At 43.0% G+C, this 16,058-nt stretch overlaps 1 protein-coding gene across 1 annotated transcript in view; it reads left to right on the top strand.

Moving 5' to 3' along the window:
* The window catches only part of LOC111581816 (nck-associated protein 5-like), a 155,340-nt gene that overhangs the window by 71,537 nt on the left and 67,745 nt on the right, over positions 1-16,058 (top strand). The window contains 1 exon segment of the mRNA XM_035957365.2: positions 8,896-8,959. Coding sequence (XP_035813258.2) covers positions 8,896-8,959 — 64 coding nt within the window.

Below are 16,058 nucleotides of genomic sequence, written 5' to 3' on the forward strand. Positions count from 1 at the left end.
AGAACAATGGATGAAATGTGTGACTTACATATAGTATGTGGGTGCCTTCTTTTTTCTTTTTACCATGAAACATGTCCTGGCTGCTAGATTAGCATTTTATTTTATTAACCTGCTGTCTATGCATTTTGTTGTTACTTGTCACATCAGTAATGTATAATTTAGCTGATAAATACTTTTGAAAATTGAGCTAGATTTTGATCTGAACTGAAATGTCACTGGAGGACGAATTGTTATGTTTTTGATGGCAAATTGAATGAAACCAAGATCCAGAGATACTTAAATTCCTTCGTTTGTGGCTACAACTCACCCCCCTAAACCAGAAGGAATGAGCCATCATTTTCTGGTTGAGACTCGTGGCCTCAGACTGAAAGGTCCTGACTCTCATCCCAAGCACTTCACACTCAGCTATAAACCACCTCGGTGTGTGCTGAAGGTCACGGACGGATGAAGCCAACAGAACTGTAAATAGCAGAGATGCAAGGTTTCCAGACCGGACACCTACCCCACCTTTGCTGTACTTTAAGGTCCCGACTATGAATATCACAAACAGGATCAGAGACAAACTTTTCAGTTTGATAGTAAAATAGAGTGTGTGATGGACCGGTGGATTGGTGCAGTGACAGCAGTAACCCATGTAGTTGTACCGGTCCCTAGTGGTGACGAGGAAGTTAAGTTTGAAGGCACAGGCCGACTTTGCAACCCTCACCAGCAATCATGAGTTCAGGGTAGTGACTTAAAGATTAAGGGTGCGGATACAATCGGCTAAAGAGTTTCCTCTGCAAAGTGGGTGGAGTCAGTCTCAGAGATAGGGTGATGAGCTTGGATATCCGGAGTAGAGTTGGTAGGAGATAGATCATGCATCTGATTAGGATTCCTCCAGGGTGCCTGGGTGAGGTTTTCTGGATACATCCAACTGGGGTAAAAGTAGAGCTCACCGGAAGGATTCCATATCTCATCTGGCCTAGGAATGCATTGAGATCCCCAGGAGGGGCTAAGCAAAAGAAAATGAATAGATGAGTGGACTGTGAGTGAAAATTTTGGGGTTTGTGGAGCCATTTAGCATGGAGGCCACCATCGAATTCAGATCAGTAAAGTCCTGAACATGCTTCTGTATCTGTCAGAAACAAACGTACAATGAAGTTGTTGTTCAGAGATGTATGAATGGCATTTTTTTCCTTAATTTGACTGATTTTGGGTACAACATTAAGTTCTTTTCCAGAGTTCGGTTTCAACCTGTCTGCTGAAACCAAAATGAATGAATTAGTCAGCTCCGTAGACATGCAGGGACGCACAACACATCATTGAGTTTTGGAAAGTATGTGCATCAGCTCCTCTTCCACCCTCTGCAAACTGTAAATACCCAGACAAATGCGTCAGAATGCTTCAAAAGAAGTACTTATTAGATCATCAAACACTGTCTAAAACCTCCTCCTGCCACATAGTGCTGAGCAGCATTGTGGGGTGAGGTAGCACTGTGTTCCACAACTTTGGTGACTCTCCAAATGCAAAAATCACACACTGCATCACACTGTAATTGAGCAGGTGTGTGGAAATTAAATCTTATTCTCTATATTTTTGTCACTTTTTTGCAGAGTGCAGTAACATGAGGTGTTTCCTCTCGTGCAGTTTATTTCATCTAGCTTCTGTTTATGATAGCAGGCTTTTCTCGCTGCCTTTAACGTGGCGTCTTGGCAAAGATTCAAACATTTTTGCCTTTAGACATGGTTTGGCATCTTCTGAACTCATTTTGAAGCGTTACAGCCTGCATTTCTGGAAAAATCTGCAAAGATGTATGCACTTATCTTGCAGAAGTATATGTCCAGAAGTTCCCAGAAAAGCAAGTTTTGTTTATTTCTTCCAAAGGCACCTCAGAAAACACAGGTAAACTCCTAAATCACAGGGTAATTGTAGTCCAGTTTGAAAGGTGCTTTACTTAAGCTCAATTATGTGTCAGACTGTGTCACACAAGCTAGACAACCATCAGTGGGAAAACTTAAGCAAACACAAGATTACAACCTGTTGGAATGTGAGCATGTGGCGGGGAATGCTATTTGATAAGCCTGATTTCAAAACAAACATGTTTGTGTGTTTTTATTCTCTTTTGGGGGGCTTTGGGTGAAGCAAGTTTGCTCTATCTGTTCCTCGCATCTGTTAAGGTCCAGCAACATCATCTCTCTTTTATGATTTGGACATGAAAGATTCAAAGTTGTGTGAGTGTGTATGTACATCTCTGCATGTCTTTGCCAGTGTGTTTGTACATGTGTGTTCATCCATGTGTTGAAGAGTGCCCCTCGTGTGATCATGTCTAGCTCCGTCCTCATTCTTCACGAGCTGTGCTGGCGAGTAAGTCCTCCTGACAGACAGGCAGACAGACAGGCAGGCAGGCAGGCAGGCAGGCAGGCAGGCGGGTGGGCGCTGCGGCCATTTTTAAAGCACATCTGCACATCTGCTCATCCGCAATGTTTCGTTTCGTCTGGACAGGAATGCGTCTGTGGCTTGGAAACAATTGAGGTCAGGCCCTGCTCGGAGAATAAGAAAACATTTAGGGAGACAGACAGACAGACAGTCAGGCAGGGGTAATCCACGCTTGGCGAGCGCATTCCTTGGAGCTCATGAGGAGTCTCTGAGGATTCCTCATGTCTGATTTTTGCTGCTTCAGAAGTTTGGAGATGCAGCGCACGCATTTGAACCCGTCTTGGCCTACTAACTGATCCATTTAAATCATGGCTCTGTTTTTGCAGATAATTCTCAAAAGTTGTTTACATGTGGAAAGACAAATGTAATTTACGCCGTGGAGATTGCATCCATCAATCATGATTATGTCGATCCTTACTGTCAAAAACTTAAACGGTGCTTTTATGTTGTGCCAGTATCATGAAGCTGGCAACCGCTGAGACTCCTCTAAAATACTGAGAGTGAGATGTTATCACAGAGGGAAAGCGTAAACAACTCCTAGCACTCAAACATGTTGTTGACTTAGGATAAATCTTGCCACTTGAACATCACCTCAACCCGTTTAACTGCATTGCTCGGTGGTGCACACATGTCCAAACAAATGCACTTCTCCTGAAATTAAAAGTACGTGTGAGTAAGGGTTAAGTTATGTGTGCGTGTTCAGATAAACCGCATTGTTGGTATTTGTCACGCATGCTGGTGTCCAAATCCACAGAATAAATCAGTGTTTTCTTGTAAATTGTTGCATCATACATGGCCTTAGTTTGTATTTGGTGACATGCATGCAAATGTGATTAGACATACGTTTGACATCATGGGAGGAAAACATTTCTGTGAATACAATGTGAAACATGTTCTTCAAAGTGTAGACAAGAATCTGTTAGTGATTAGTGATGTCCCTTTTCATAAAGACATTATTTGGCCACATGGCAGCCTAAAAAGGCGTGTGTTCTTTGTGTGCTCACAGCAGAACCTCATCACATTTCACCTCGTCAATAATTGATGGTCTGCCGTGGTGAGGTAAGGCTCATTGTGCCTGACTGGCTGGCTGGCTGGCTGGCTGGTTGGGTGGTTGGGTGTGTGAGGTGCTGACATGTGGCTCCTGTTTTTCCGCTGCCCTGTGCTGCAGACAGGGTCCGTGGAGGGAGATGGGGGGTCAGGAACCAGCTGTGGGTGAGGCGGTGGGAACAGGCGCAGGTCGGGCTGCTGTCCGGCGTCCGCAGTGGCGCTTCAGGGTGATTGATTGGACCTGCCTAATGCATTGGGACCAATTGAACGGTCACAGATGTGCACGCTCCGCCCCTCAAAATGCCAGATGAAAGTGTTTACATCAAGGGCTGAGGCCAAGGCGAAGGCTGATTCTGATTCCGACTCGGTGTTTCTTGTTTGAAAGCAGACATTGACGATCTGTTGCATTTGTTAAAATAGGGATTACTGATTAGACGACGGTCTCTACAGCAGAATGATGATGAAAACATGCAAGAATCATCTGAACAAGCGAGAAATTAATGTTGTCCAAGGTGTAAAAGAAAATGCATTTTTAGAGCACACCCAGTTGTGACTGTTTTCCTGTGAGCCTGGATTGGATGTTATAACTTATCAAACGCCTCGGTAAGCTCATTGTGTCCACGCTGGGCTGGGGTTGAAATTTTGGATCGGTGCAGAAGGTTACATAATGCAGCTGCAGGAGGATTAAAGATGGGAATGACCGGTCCGGAGCTGGGACCAAACTGTAGCCAGAATCCCTCTGAACGGACGGGATGTGGGCCATGAGGATTGCGTGCCTTTCAGGGCTCTTAACTCAGCAGGAGTGCAGATGCTAATACATAAATGCATGGCAGCTCTGCTCTCATCCAAACATTTATGCATCCCCCCCGGCCACTCTGTGTACAGTTGTGCCTCCGAACGATTGAAATGTTTAGCTGCCTGCAAGCCTCAGTGACAATACTGGAAAGATGGTTTATATTTATGCATCTTTTATGCATCAAGATGCGTGTGTTTGGGTCAGTATGAGTAACTTCTGCAGGGAGACAAGGCGGTGTTTAATCTGTTAACATCTTTCTATACAGAAGGGAGATTATATACGCTTAATGATAAGATGGTGTACACTACTGTAAGGGATAGAGGAAACCAAAACACAAGAGACAGCACTTTTTTTCTCTTTCATTATATGCTTGACAGCAAACAATGTACAATGGATTAAAGCACCTGTATGGAAGAGCCGTGATAGCAGTGATGAAAACAGAGTTAAACGTTTGCCTCCCACAATGAGGTTCAAAGCACACGGGTCCAACATGTCAGCTCAAGTTGGGCAAATGCTCCCGCCGTGATTGATCCTCCCTCAGCCCTGACAGATCGTGTCTTTGCATGAATCCGCAAAGGAGCCGGCGCGTTGTCTCAACGCGAGGAGGAGCAGGAGCATACGAGGAGGGTTTACACAGTGTCTGAAGGCGAAGGGGAGAATGCAAAGAGGAAACAGGGTTGATCTGCTGTGAATGCGGCGAAGGCGGGTATTGTGATCATTCTGTCCTGCGCTGTCTGTCTTATCTCAAAGAGAGCAAAGTAGAGCGTTTGATGCATCGTGAAAAGGAGGGAAATCATCTCTGGTGTGCAGAGTGTGTGTGGGTGGACAGCAGATGGTGTATATAAGGAGGCAGGTGTACAAACTTGTGCTCATGCATACCATTTCTGATGCAACATACAGTAAACCAAAAAGTTGCGTCTTTGAATTTAAGACTCAGTCAGAACATTTTACTTTAAATTCCATCCATAAACTCCACTAGAGCTGAAGTTAAACTAAACCCTGACTCCTGTTTTTACATTTAGATCACTATTTTTCATCTAAATACCTTTTGGAAAACTGGTTTCTGACGTGCTCAGAGGATTTGTTTGTGTTCAGATGCCCTTGTGACCAAGGTCTTTAGTCATCTGTCTCCTGCTGCATTTTGATGCACAGGAACAACACAATTAACTTTACTGTGGTTGTTGCATTTAGGGTTTGTCAGCTGGTTTCAGCTTGCTGCAGTGAGGCACGGTGGGATTCCCCTCCTCTGGCGAGGCCTCCTGAGCTATCAGGTGATTCCAGGTCACTGGGAACTGCTGGAGGTTCATGTCCACGCTGCTCACGATTGGCTGCTGGAACTTACTCAGCCAAGCTTTTCTAATGGGGCTCAAAGAGGATGGAAAACAGGAGAGTGAACGTATACAGCTTGGGCTTTCATCACATGCTTGGATGTTGAGGACAAATGCATCAAGTGTGAAATATACACAGTGTGCGCCACATGTAGAGCATTGAGTACATATGCTTCATTTTTCAGAACTGTCTGCCATAGTGGAAATGTTTAATCCATCCTTTAGCCTTCTGAACCCTAAAACCCACTGGCATGTTATCTTTAAAAAAAAATGACTAAAATTAGACCATTTACTATATGTAGAAACTGTAAAAGCAGAATGTATTGCTGGGTTTCATCTTTCTAACAGTTGTTTAGGTCCTAATCTCAGACGATGACCAAATTGAAGCTTAATATTTTATCAAAATCACTTTATTCTTTGTGCCCCATTTAGAAATTAGTCAAAAAAAAACAAAAACTGAAGCATTTGCATTTATCCAGATTCTGTAATAATAAGAAATTCTGCACTTTTGGCACAACCATGAAGCCATTTGTGATTTAATGTGACTAAAATTCAGGGACTTTTCAGCTGAACTGCAGGCTATGTACACAGAGCAGACAAGAGACAAGCCACCATTTCTTTATTGTTACATTGCACAAAAACATTTTTAAGTTCTCCCCATTTCTACTCATGGTTGTGCTGTTTCTAGATAGGACTTTATATTTTTATATTGCAGTGAAAATTGAGCCCACAGTGGCGAAAATTCAGAGAATTCAGAATCATAAGCATAATTCCTTTTATTGCCAAGTAGTTTTTACATATAAGGATTCTGACTTGGTGTTTTGGTGCGTATCAGTAAACACCGAAAAGTAGGGAAAAAAGCAAGTGTTGCCTGTCAAGTGTAATTCTTGGTCGTTCTTGTTCATTTTTGTGCATTTTAATATTGGTGAAGAAAAAGTCAGACAAGCACTCTGATGGGTTGGAAACAAACCCCAGATTTGCCAAACATTTTGGGAATAAAGGATTTTCTAGTTTTATTTTGGTTGGCTAAACTGAAACGACAACTCCAAACATACGACTTAACTTCTAATCAACTAGAATTATCCTTTAAAATGAGGCATTCAGGGACTGTGCCTGTTTTCTGACCCTTTTGGATGACAATTAGGAGAGCATGTGTGTTTTAGGGGGAAATGAAAACAGTGCAAGTTATGTGCAAGACCTACTGCACTATTAGAACATGAATCTACAGCCTTCTACGCAAGATGACTTGAGATAAACTAGCAGCCTTTGGGTTGCTCAGTCCGACTAGTTTACACAGCTGGTAAAAGTTTACGAAGTGAGCGACTCTCAAAATGTCTCGCATCGAAATCAGAATATGTAAACACATGCATAAACATATTCAGAATGCAGAAGCTTGCATTCATGTGTGCACGAATGCCGTTCAGTTATTATACAGTTCCACGCCAACTGGATGCAAATGTCGCCAGTGAGCATTTTGCACTAGAATATTGTTTTGACTACTGCTTGTGCCAATTACTATAATTATGTTTAACACAGAATGTCAAATTGCTCTATATTTGGCGATGATTTTCTCAGGGCGCAGTTGGCTCATGCTCCATTGCTCCTGGAACATGCCTGTGCATAAGTGGCCTGAAACTTAACCCCTTACTGGGCTGACGCTCAGCCATAACACAGACTGGAGGAATGCCAGGTCAGTCCTGTTTAACAAAACAATATCTGCAGTGAGAAGTTCCAGAGACCGTTTCTTTCTCTTTTTTTCCTCTCAAGGTGGTGTAATGGTGTACAGTATGTGGTAATAGGAAGAGGCACATTGTGCAACTATAACAGGAGTGTGTTAGTCAGTCTCAGGTGAGGAGGATACACATTCATGAATGATTTCGCACACACATAAGCAACACCTTGCACAAAACCGCCACCGCCCACACACCCAAATTTATGAACTTCTCAGAATGCACACCTAACACAGTATGTTCACACACCCAAACGCACACGCTTCCGCCAGGGCACCCTGTTTGACGTGGATTCGTCGCCACCGTGTCGTGTTTCACAATGCCAGGCTTTGCTTTAATCAGTCTGGTGCCATTGGAGGGAACGCTGCAGTGGGGGAAATGACTTTCAGCATTAGTTTGTAGCTCAGACGATGGATTCATCCGTCAGCCATACATCCTCAGCTGTCTCTTAATCACCAGGGGGGTTTTTTCCCGACAGGTAAGCCGCTCAGAAAACAATGATGTCTTGTCAAAGGCGGCTAGGAGATGTTAGTCATGCGTTATTTTGGGGGGTTTTGGTGTCTGCACCGCTGAAGAAATGTGAAAAATGTGCAGGTGATTGTGATTACTTGTGGCTGTCTGCTGTATAGACTTCTTTATTGGGTCCCTTGGCCCCATATTAGGCGGTTGTGAAGACAAAAAGTCAAGACAATATTTTTCACTGCTTTCATTTTCTCCTGTGCCTATTTTTTGTGATAGATTGTAGTATTTTTTGGGAAAAACCCTCTCATGGCATGGTACCAAGCCATGTGCCTCTAGTGTCAATACACTTTTGTGATATTTTTAGAGCATAGTATTTACAGTATTTGACAAAAGAATCAATGGCTTTGGGTTTTGAGTTGATTCACACTGCCAGAGGAGGCGTTTTGATCCTTGCCACATTTGTTGTTCTCCCAGAAATATGGATAAAAACACTTGTAGAATAAGCTTCCAGCAAACACATGCAGTCTGGGTTGTCCCGGAGCACTGTTTCAGTTTGTTGTGATGCCTCAGGAGGGACTATAAAACAAGGTTCTTTATTATCCGTGCTAGTGTGCCAAGATTTATCCCATTAAAGTCTGGAATGCCCTCACGTGGGAAAACGGATTGGACGTGCACAGTCAATTTCTTTGTTCAGCCTGTGTGTGTATTTGTGTGTGACGGGGGTAAGAGTTTGTTATGAGTGTGTGTTTGCATGGAAGGTCTGGAGCGAGGATGCCCTGCTTTTTGTTTCCTCTGAGCTATTTTCGTCTGGACAGAACTGCAAGCTCTGTTTTACGAGGTTAGCGGACGACCTCGTCTCCTCTGTATGTGTGCTGATTTGCTGGCAGGCCTGTGTGGTTTGGAGTTAAAGAGAGAGAAGTGTTGGTTTCTTGTATACTGAGTTGATGACAGTGTCTTACGAATAATCTAAAGTCTGGAAAATGAATGAAATTCAGGTGGAAAACACTGATTATTGGTTGATTTGGTGCAAATGTAGACACTTTTTCAGGACTCATACCCGCCAGACAGTGGTCACACATTGACTCCTGCTTATTTTCTTCCTCTCCCTTTTGTTTAGGGAAAAGCTGGCTGTGGCTCGCCTGCAGAGGGAAGTCGCACGGAGCAAGAGCGAAGGAACAATGGTAAAGTACAGTGGAACTGCTCGCCTCTGTAATCTGTGCAAAGCCAGAGAAGCCACAGTGCACTCGCTTCAGTCGCACAAAACCACACACACTGTCAACCTCCGCCAATCTGCTGGCCAAAGCCAATTTTAAAGGTCTTAACACTTCATCAAAGAGGACAGTTCTGGAGACATGCGTACACAAGCTGCTACTTTTCAGCTGTTACACCAAATAGCATTAAAACATGAATCAAAAACAGTGCTAAATCTAGTGGAATTAACACTAAGATGAAGAAATGCATGATAAAAAAAAGAATCCAAACACTGTAGCGATTTGATGGCCGGTGTCTGCAGATACTCATTTGCATGGTCAGGCTTAACCTGTGTTGCTGCTGTCACACTGCGTTGTCCAAAGCTTTAGCGGAAATCGCTGATGTTGTGAACTTGTGAAAGCATGCGAAAGAGTTCAGGAGGAGGAGATCGACATGTGCATGGGGTCATAGGTGCATCTCTTCCCCTCTGTTTCCATATTTGTCTGCGTACAGTTTGCACGCCTAAGGGAGGTCAGAAAGTGAAAAGCTGAACCACGTGATGAAGCGGCGCTCAGCTGATTGCAGCCTCCGAGCAGACGTTCTAACCACAGGCCCAGCTGTTTGACTGCACCCCAGTGATGTCTCTGATTCTCTTTATGGCAGCAGGCCTAAAGCAACAGCACACAGGGGCTGATACATTTTCGCACTATTGTGAGTGATCCTCTATTGATACCCAGAAGGAGAAATCCTTGTTTATTTTTTCTTCTTGCCTCTCCCTACAGTTGAGGAGGTCAAAGCACAGGACTGGATACAGAACAGCACCCCTGAAGCCAGGCAGAGGTTTAGCATATCGCTTAAGGGCACTTCAGCAGATCCCTCCAATCATTAAGACCTGAATTTAGTACTAGCAATGTGTGTAACTGGTTTAAAAGGAGAGGTGAACCAGCTCTTGTTCTGGGCAATGCTTCTTTATGCCTCCTAAATGTAGACACAGTGAATATTGGCTTGACTGATTAATTATAAAAGGAGATAAGTGTAAACACAGATGGACGTTACTGCCACAGCCTTTTGACCTCACATGAACTGTGGCATTAAAGGAAGCCTGGGTTACAAACTTTCCTTTGTGACCTCCTTTTGTACTGTTATCCCAGGAAGACGTGTAACAAAAAGGTTCAGTACTGATTTCCAAGAAGGTCCAGTATTTAAGATTAGATAAAGCATAGATTTCATGGAATGCATACATCCTCCAATGAGTTGCACTGCGTGTCCAATGAGTCATGTGTTCAACGCTGTTCCAGGTTAATTGTGTTGGTTGTGTAATAGTGTATGCTGGGTTTTAGGATGAAACAGGGTCACTTAACCCTCAGCACAACCTAATGGATTAAATCCTAAACCAAGAAACTCAACAGAAAAAACTTGGAATTAACATGTGCAACATGTGCAACATTAGTCTGTAAAATGACTTTACAGACTAACACTATTTTAGTACCTATATATTTAATTTATTCTCTTTTCTCTCCTGTCTGGTCTATGTAAACACAGCCGGCAGTTCAGCTGAGATCAGTCAAAAAATTTCTCAAATTTTTGTGATGTGATTGTTGGCTGCAGCTGAGTCACTACTAATAGCTTCTCAGTTGTGCTGAGAAGATCAGAATTTTTTTGCTTTTCATGGAATTTGATTGGCACGAATGTTTTTTTTGTGTTTTTTTTTTTTTTATAAATGAGACAGGTCGAATAAAGTAATTTTGATGGACTATCACAATTTTATATTTCGATTTGGTTAATGGAAAGGAACAATATGTCACAGATGAGGAGTTAAAGGACTATCAGAAATGTTAAAATCTAACAACATGATTTTGACCTTTTGCTAAAGATAACTAATTAAAGCAGTGGGTTTTGGAGTTCGGGGGCTTAAGGTCACTTTGACACCAATAGTTTAGTTAATTAAGGTAAAAATATACACTGCAGATTGAGCTGATTAGCTGGACTGAAAGATAATCCATCCATCCATCCAGATCGTGAAGCAGATCTTTAAGGCAGTCTTTAATGTTGTGGCTCATCAGTGCATAATGGATATATGACTCATAAGATAGCGATCCGTTTAAGTCAAGACTGCAGCTATGACATTAAAAATGACAGAAAACTACAAACAGGAGACTAGCTGCCAAGCGTGATGAATGAGGAACTGTCAAAAACAATAATGCAAGCTCAAAATATTAGTGTTATAACCTTGTGATTTTGTAGATGGATGGTAATTTAATGTCTTTGTATATTCTGAATTCATGCAAAGTCCTACAACTATTATTACATTACCCTGTGGTTGCTTCACTTTATGCTCCAAACACAGCGTGCTTGGAGAAGTCACTCAATAAATGCTCGTACGAGTTTGTTTGAACCGCGAAAATACCCTTACATGTGTAGCATGCAGAATATCAATTTCCACTCATTTTGTGGAACCACTCGCTTCTCTTTTTTTCTTTTCTTCTGCGTCTGTGCACATAATATGATTCCACACCTCAAGGCGACACCTCTGTGTGTCAGCACCTCCTTCTGCGACACTAACCCAGCATCCTCTGACCTCAACGCAGCCCAAGAAAAATACATCATTCTCCATGCTGTGAGACTCCACTGAAGGCCGGGCTCTCAGACTCTACACAAGTGGATGGCATGCTAATTATTACTTTAGAGGGGTATGTGAATCGCTGTCTGCGCATGCACAGGGTTGAGAGAGGGATGAGTTATCTGTGCCAGACAGGAGGAGGGTGAAGAGGGGGGATGGAGGAAGAAAAAAAGGAGGAGGGAGGGGGATATCACTAAGCTCCATTTGAAATTGGGATTATCCTCATTGGACTCCCCTTGCACTTTCACTCTCTCTCTGGCATTCCTGGGAGGCTTCGGAGCTCAGGCACGGTTTCTCAATAGAAATGAAAAAGACACTGCTGCATCGAGGAGATAATTGTCAAAGCGCTGCCGGTGTGAAGTGGTAACTGCTAACCAGCCACTGCCTGTGCCCAGGCCCCCACAACCCGACGCCCGCTTCCATGCCCGCTTGCTTTCCCAACCCCCATCTCGGCTTGCCAAGCGGCTAACCCAGAGAGACGGATTAAAACAGCGCAGACTTTTGAAGTGGCGCTACCCCTCTTCTGTATCTGATGCCTCTGTTTAACAGCTTCTCCTTTCTGCCTTGGTTCTCTCTCTCTCTACATCCATTAGTGTCTTCTGTGTAACGTGATCACAGAAACAGCGGTGCCACCCATTGCACTCCTCTGCTGCTTGTTTCTGCTGAGTAGCTACGCAGGGGTGTGTAATGCAGTGCCATTACCACAGCATTGTTCAGGAGAAGCATGCATTTTTTGACTGTGCAAGGCACTACATTGCAACTGTCAGCCTCAGGTCTTGTTACGCAGCCATAAGTGTAAATGAAGCAGTATTACAGTTTACTGAGGAGTCTGTGTTTTAATTGGATCTCTTGTTGTGAAACATGATGGCTACTGGCAGCGCACAAGTAAAACACCGCTGTTGTGGATCATTTAGAGAATCACATGAGCTCCAAAGCAATTTCTGTCACATTTTTATTCACTGTGGACTCATTTTTCACTGAAGCATACAGTCCTGCACCTCTATGGAAACAGCACAACTATGACTCGACGTGGTGAGAACTCAAAAAGGGCTTTTGTGCAATACAATAAAGTTAATACCCCATACATTTTTACAATAAAAACCAAAAGGATCGCAATCATGTGATCGTCAGCAGACAGCTGACGTAGTGTTCACTTGTAGTCATGAAATGTTCAACAAATCCATGGATCCGGACTATAAGCCGCTTCACTGCCAAAATCTAATCAGGTGGTCCTAGTGTCATTTGTGACCTTCCCTGAAAATTCCATCCAAATCCGTTGGTCCGTTTTTGAGTAATGTTGCACACCGACAGACAAACAGACAGACCAACTAACATTGATCGTCATATAACTCCGCCACATTCCTTAGCGGAGTAATAAATTGACTTTAATGCAATATCAAGGTATAAACAAAGTTTTCTAACTGAACCCAATAGCACAGATGAGTAGTTCCATCAGTTTGAAATCCCTGAATTCATGCAGTTTTTACAATTTCTTTCTCTGATTAAAGGTCTAATTTGGATGATTTTTCAAAGACAGCATGCCTTTCAAACCCACTAGTGGGTTTTGGGGTTCAGAGGGTTAAATCATTTGGTGGCCAATCAGTAATTAGGCTTCGGGAATGAAGCCACTGCAGTGTTCCACCACAAATATGGCCACACAAGATGCATTTGTTATCGGTCTGAAGTGATATGGTCTCACAACCACCAGATCTGTCTGTCTTAGGCTGCTGTTTGTTTCTTAAACGGTATATTAGGGTTTGGACATTGTGCTTTTGGCTTGCTCTGCTGAGCGCGATCTTGAAAACTCCTACAAGAAAAACAGTGGATTTCCCTTTAGGTGTTTGATAGAGCACAGGTCACGGTTTCTTCTGCGAGGGCCTCGGCTTCTTTCCAACAAGCCTGCCCTGTCTGTCCCAAGTCAAACTGCTCATTCACAGCCTCGTCGCTGCTGTAGGTTTTCTCTGGAATTCTTCACACCCTCAATCCAGAGGCGTGGTACAGGGCAGGGTTGCTCTCTGTCTCCCACTCATTTGATGCTACTCTGAAGTGCATTCTAAGTCCATCGGGGGCAGGATGCCCGGTTTCCTGTCAGGGAGAAAACAGAAGTCCACATGTCGGCTCGTAAATGCAGCTGCATGCTTTGCTGAGGGGGCTGGGCTCTCCATTAAAAGGGTATTTAAGACGGTTAGGTAAGATTATGAGCGGTGGAAATGGCTGTCTAAACAACATGTGAAAAAACTGCTCCGGCCTTGACAGAAACTGGCTTTATTTTGCTTTGGGTTTTGTGGATGCTCTGTAATATCTGAGCTTAAACATATATGATCCTCACATACAGTAGATCCACTTATTTCCCCTGATGCTTTGGTTTGATTGCGGCATTTGATTCGTTTGTGGTCGATAAAGGAAATTGTTTTTGCCTCAACTCGGCTTAATTGTGCAACTCACTCATTTTAAAATCGGATTTCTCCGGAGCGTTTCATGTAGAAAATGAAGCTAAGATAAGAACGGAGCCGTTGCATTTGTGAATATAAAGTGGGGACGGGTGGCACAGAATGGTGAAATATGCCCCGAAGACAAGATAGGAATCAGCTATTTCTGTGCATAAAAACAGATTTCTCAAGTGCTGCGGTCTTCAAGACAGTTTGTAGCATCAAATAAAATTTGCTTTGATATTCTCAGAATGCCCTTAACAAGCCATTTGGCCTTCAGTTGTGGATTGAGGGGATTTCACTTAACTTGTCTCTCTTTTTGGTTTTGTTTCGTGAATTTAGTGAAGCTGCAATTAACTGAGGCAATATACAGGGGGATTCTGTATGTACCGGTACACTGAACACTTCAACGTTTATCGTTAATGCGAAAATACAACTTTAGTCATGGACCTTATCAACCCAAAAAAGGGGAGAGATCTCCTTGTGCAGATTCTAACCTATCACATAATGACGTGATCTAGAAACAGCAAAAAACCATGGCATAAAAGGTTAAATTTCTATGATTGCTTATTTTGCAAAATTCAAAAATATCTGGAATCAACATGTTTAACATTTTTCTAGGCGCCTTAAGTACTAATACCAATATTGGAAAAACCAAGAGTGACCCTACATATGATTGATTTTTTTTTTCATTTCTCACTTGAGCCAGAACATTTCATTTAGTCATTAATTTCTCATTCGTTTCCGTACTTGTCTCCTTTCTGCTCTGTCTATACACCGCCTGCAGTTCAGCTGAAAAGTCCCTGAATTTTTTCCACATTACCATTGGTCACTGACTCATTGATGACTTCACAGTTGCACATCGGTATGTAGAATGTTAAGAAGTGATTTTGATAAACTATCAGTTTTAAACTTAGATTTGGTTAAGTTTCCCAATAAAAGTGATGAAAATCACAGATGAGTAGTTTAAGAGTCAGAAAGTTGAACATCAAAGTATTGTTTCTGTTTTAACTGTTTCTGGAATCTGATAAATGGTGCTAATACAGCATGTCTGTCTTTGGGGTTCAGACGTTGAATGTAATTTTTGTGGTATTTTGCCTTTATTGAATATGTGAAATGCAGGGAAAGACTTGCAGTGAAGGCCCAGCCAGGTGGGAATCAAACTAGGAGCTCAGCACTGATATGCAATGTGCACCCTAAGCTCCAAACTCCTGGGTTTTCCCCCATTAATAAAGTTTTAATGACTTCATATTCAAAGATTTCAATGTGCAGTGTTCAGACTTATCACAGAATCAAATTGCCATACTAATTAAGATTGTTTAAACAACTGGCTGTTCTCCTCAACTGGGTCAGATTTTACAAGCACTATTCTGGCTTGCTGCGCAACATAGAAATCAAAGGCAACTGTGCAAACTGAGCCAAAGCTTTTCCAAGCAACGACGCCACACAGATTGGCAGTATTAATTTAAAAGCTCAGCTCCACTGTAATTTAATTATTTGGTGGTAATTAGATCCAAGTATGATGATTTATCTGACAGTGATTTATTAATGTTTAAACCACCATAAAAGCACACATCTTTTGTAGTGTGCTTTCAGCAGATAAAGAAGGTATTTTTAAGGGGGGCTCCCAGGAAGGCTCTGGCCTTCCTTGTGGAGTTCCAGCGCTGAGGGACCTTCATAGAGAGTTTCTGACAGCTGTTTGGAGGATGTGTGACAGCGTGGAGGTTTTGGGGGGGACTCAGGTGCTGTCTCTGCAGATTGGCCTTATCAGGCAGGGACAGGGGCCAGGGCCGAGATGGGGTCTCCCCCAGCGATCAGCACATTCACCCGGGTGACGAGCGCTGACAGCCAGGCCCAAATCGCATCTCCACACCGTTGTTTTTTCATGCACTCTCCGTGTGTGTGTGACTGAATGACTCGCAGTGCGTGGGTGTTGTGGGGGGGGGGCTCCCTTGGCAATGATAAATGGGCCACTCATATGATTTAGCATATTCCTGGGGTGTGTGTATTATTTGCTATAGTGCCCATGGCTGTCTGAGA

The sequence above is a fragment of the Amphiprion ocellaris genome, chromosome 24 (assembly GCF_022539595.1).
Source record: "Amphiprion ocellaris isolate individual 3 ecotype Okinawa chromosome 24, ASM2253959v1, whole genome shotgun sequence".
Lineage (NCBI taxonomy): Eukaryota > Metazoa > Chordata > Actinopteri > Pomacentridae > Amphiprion > Amphiprion ocellaris.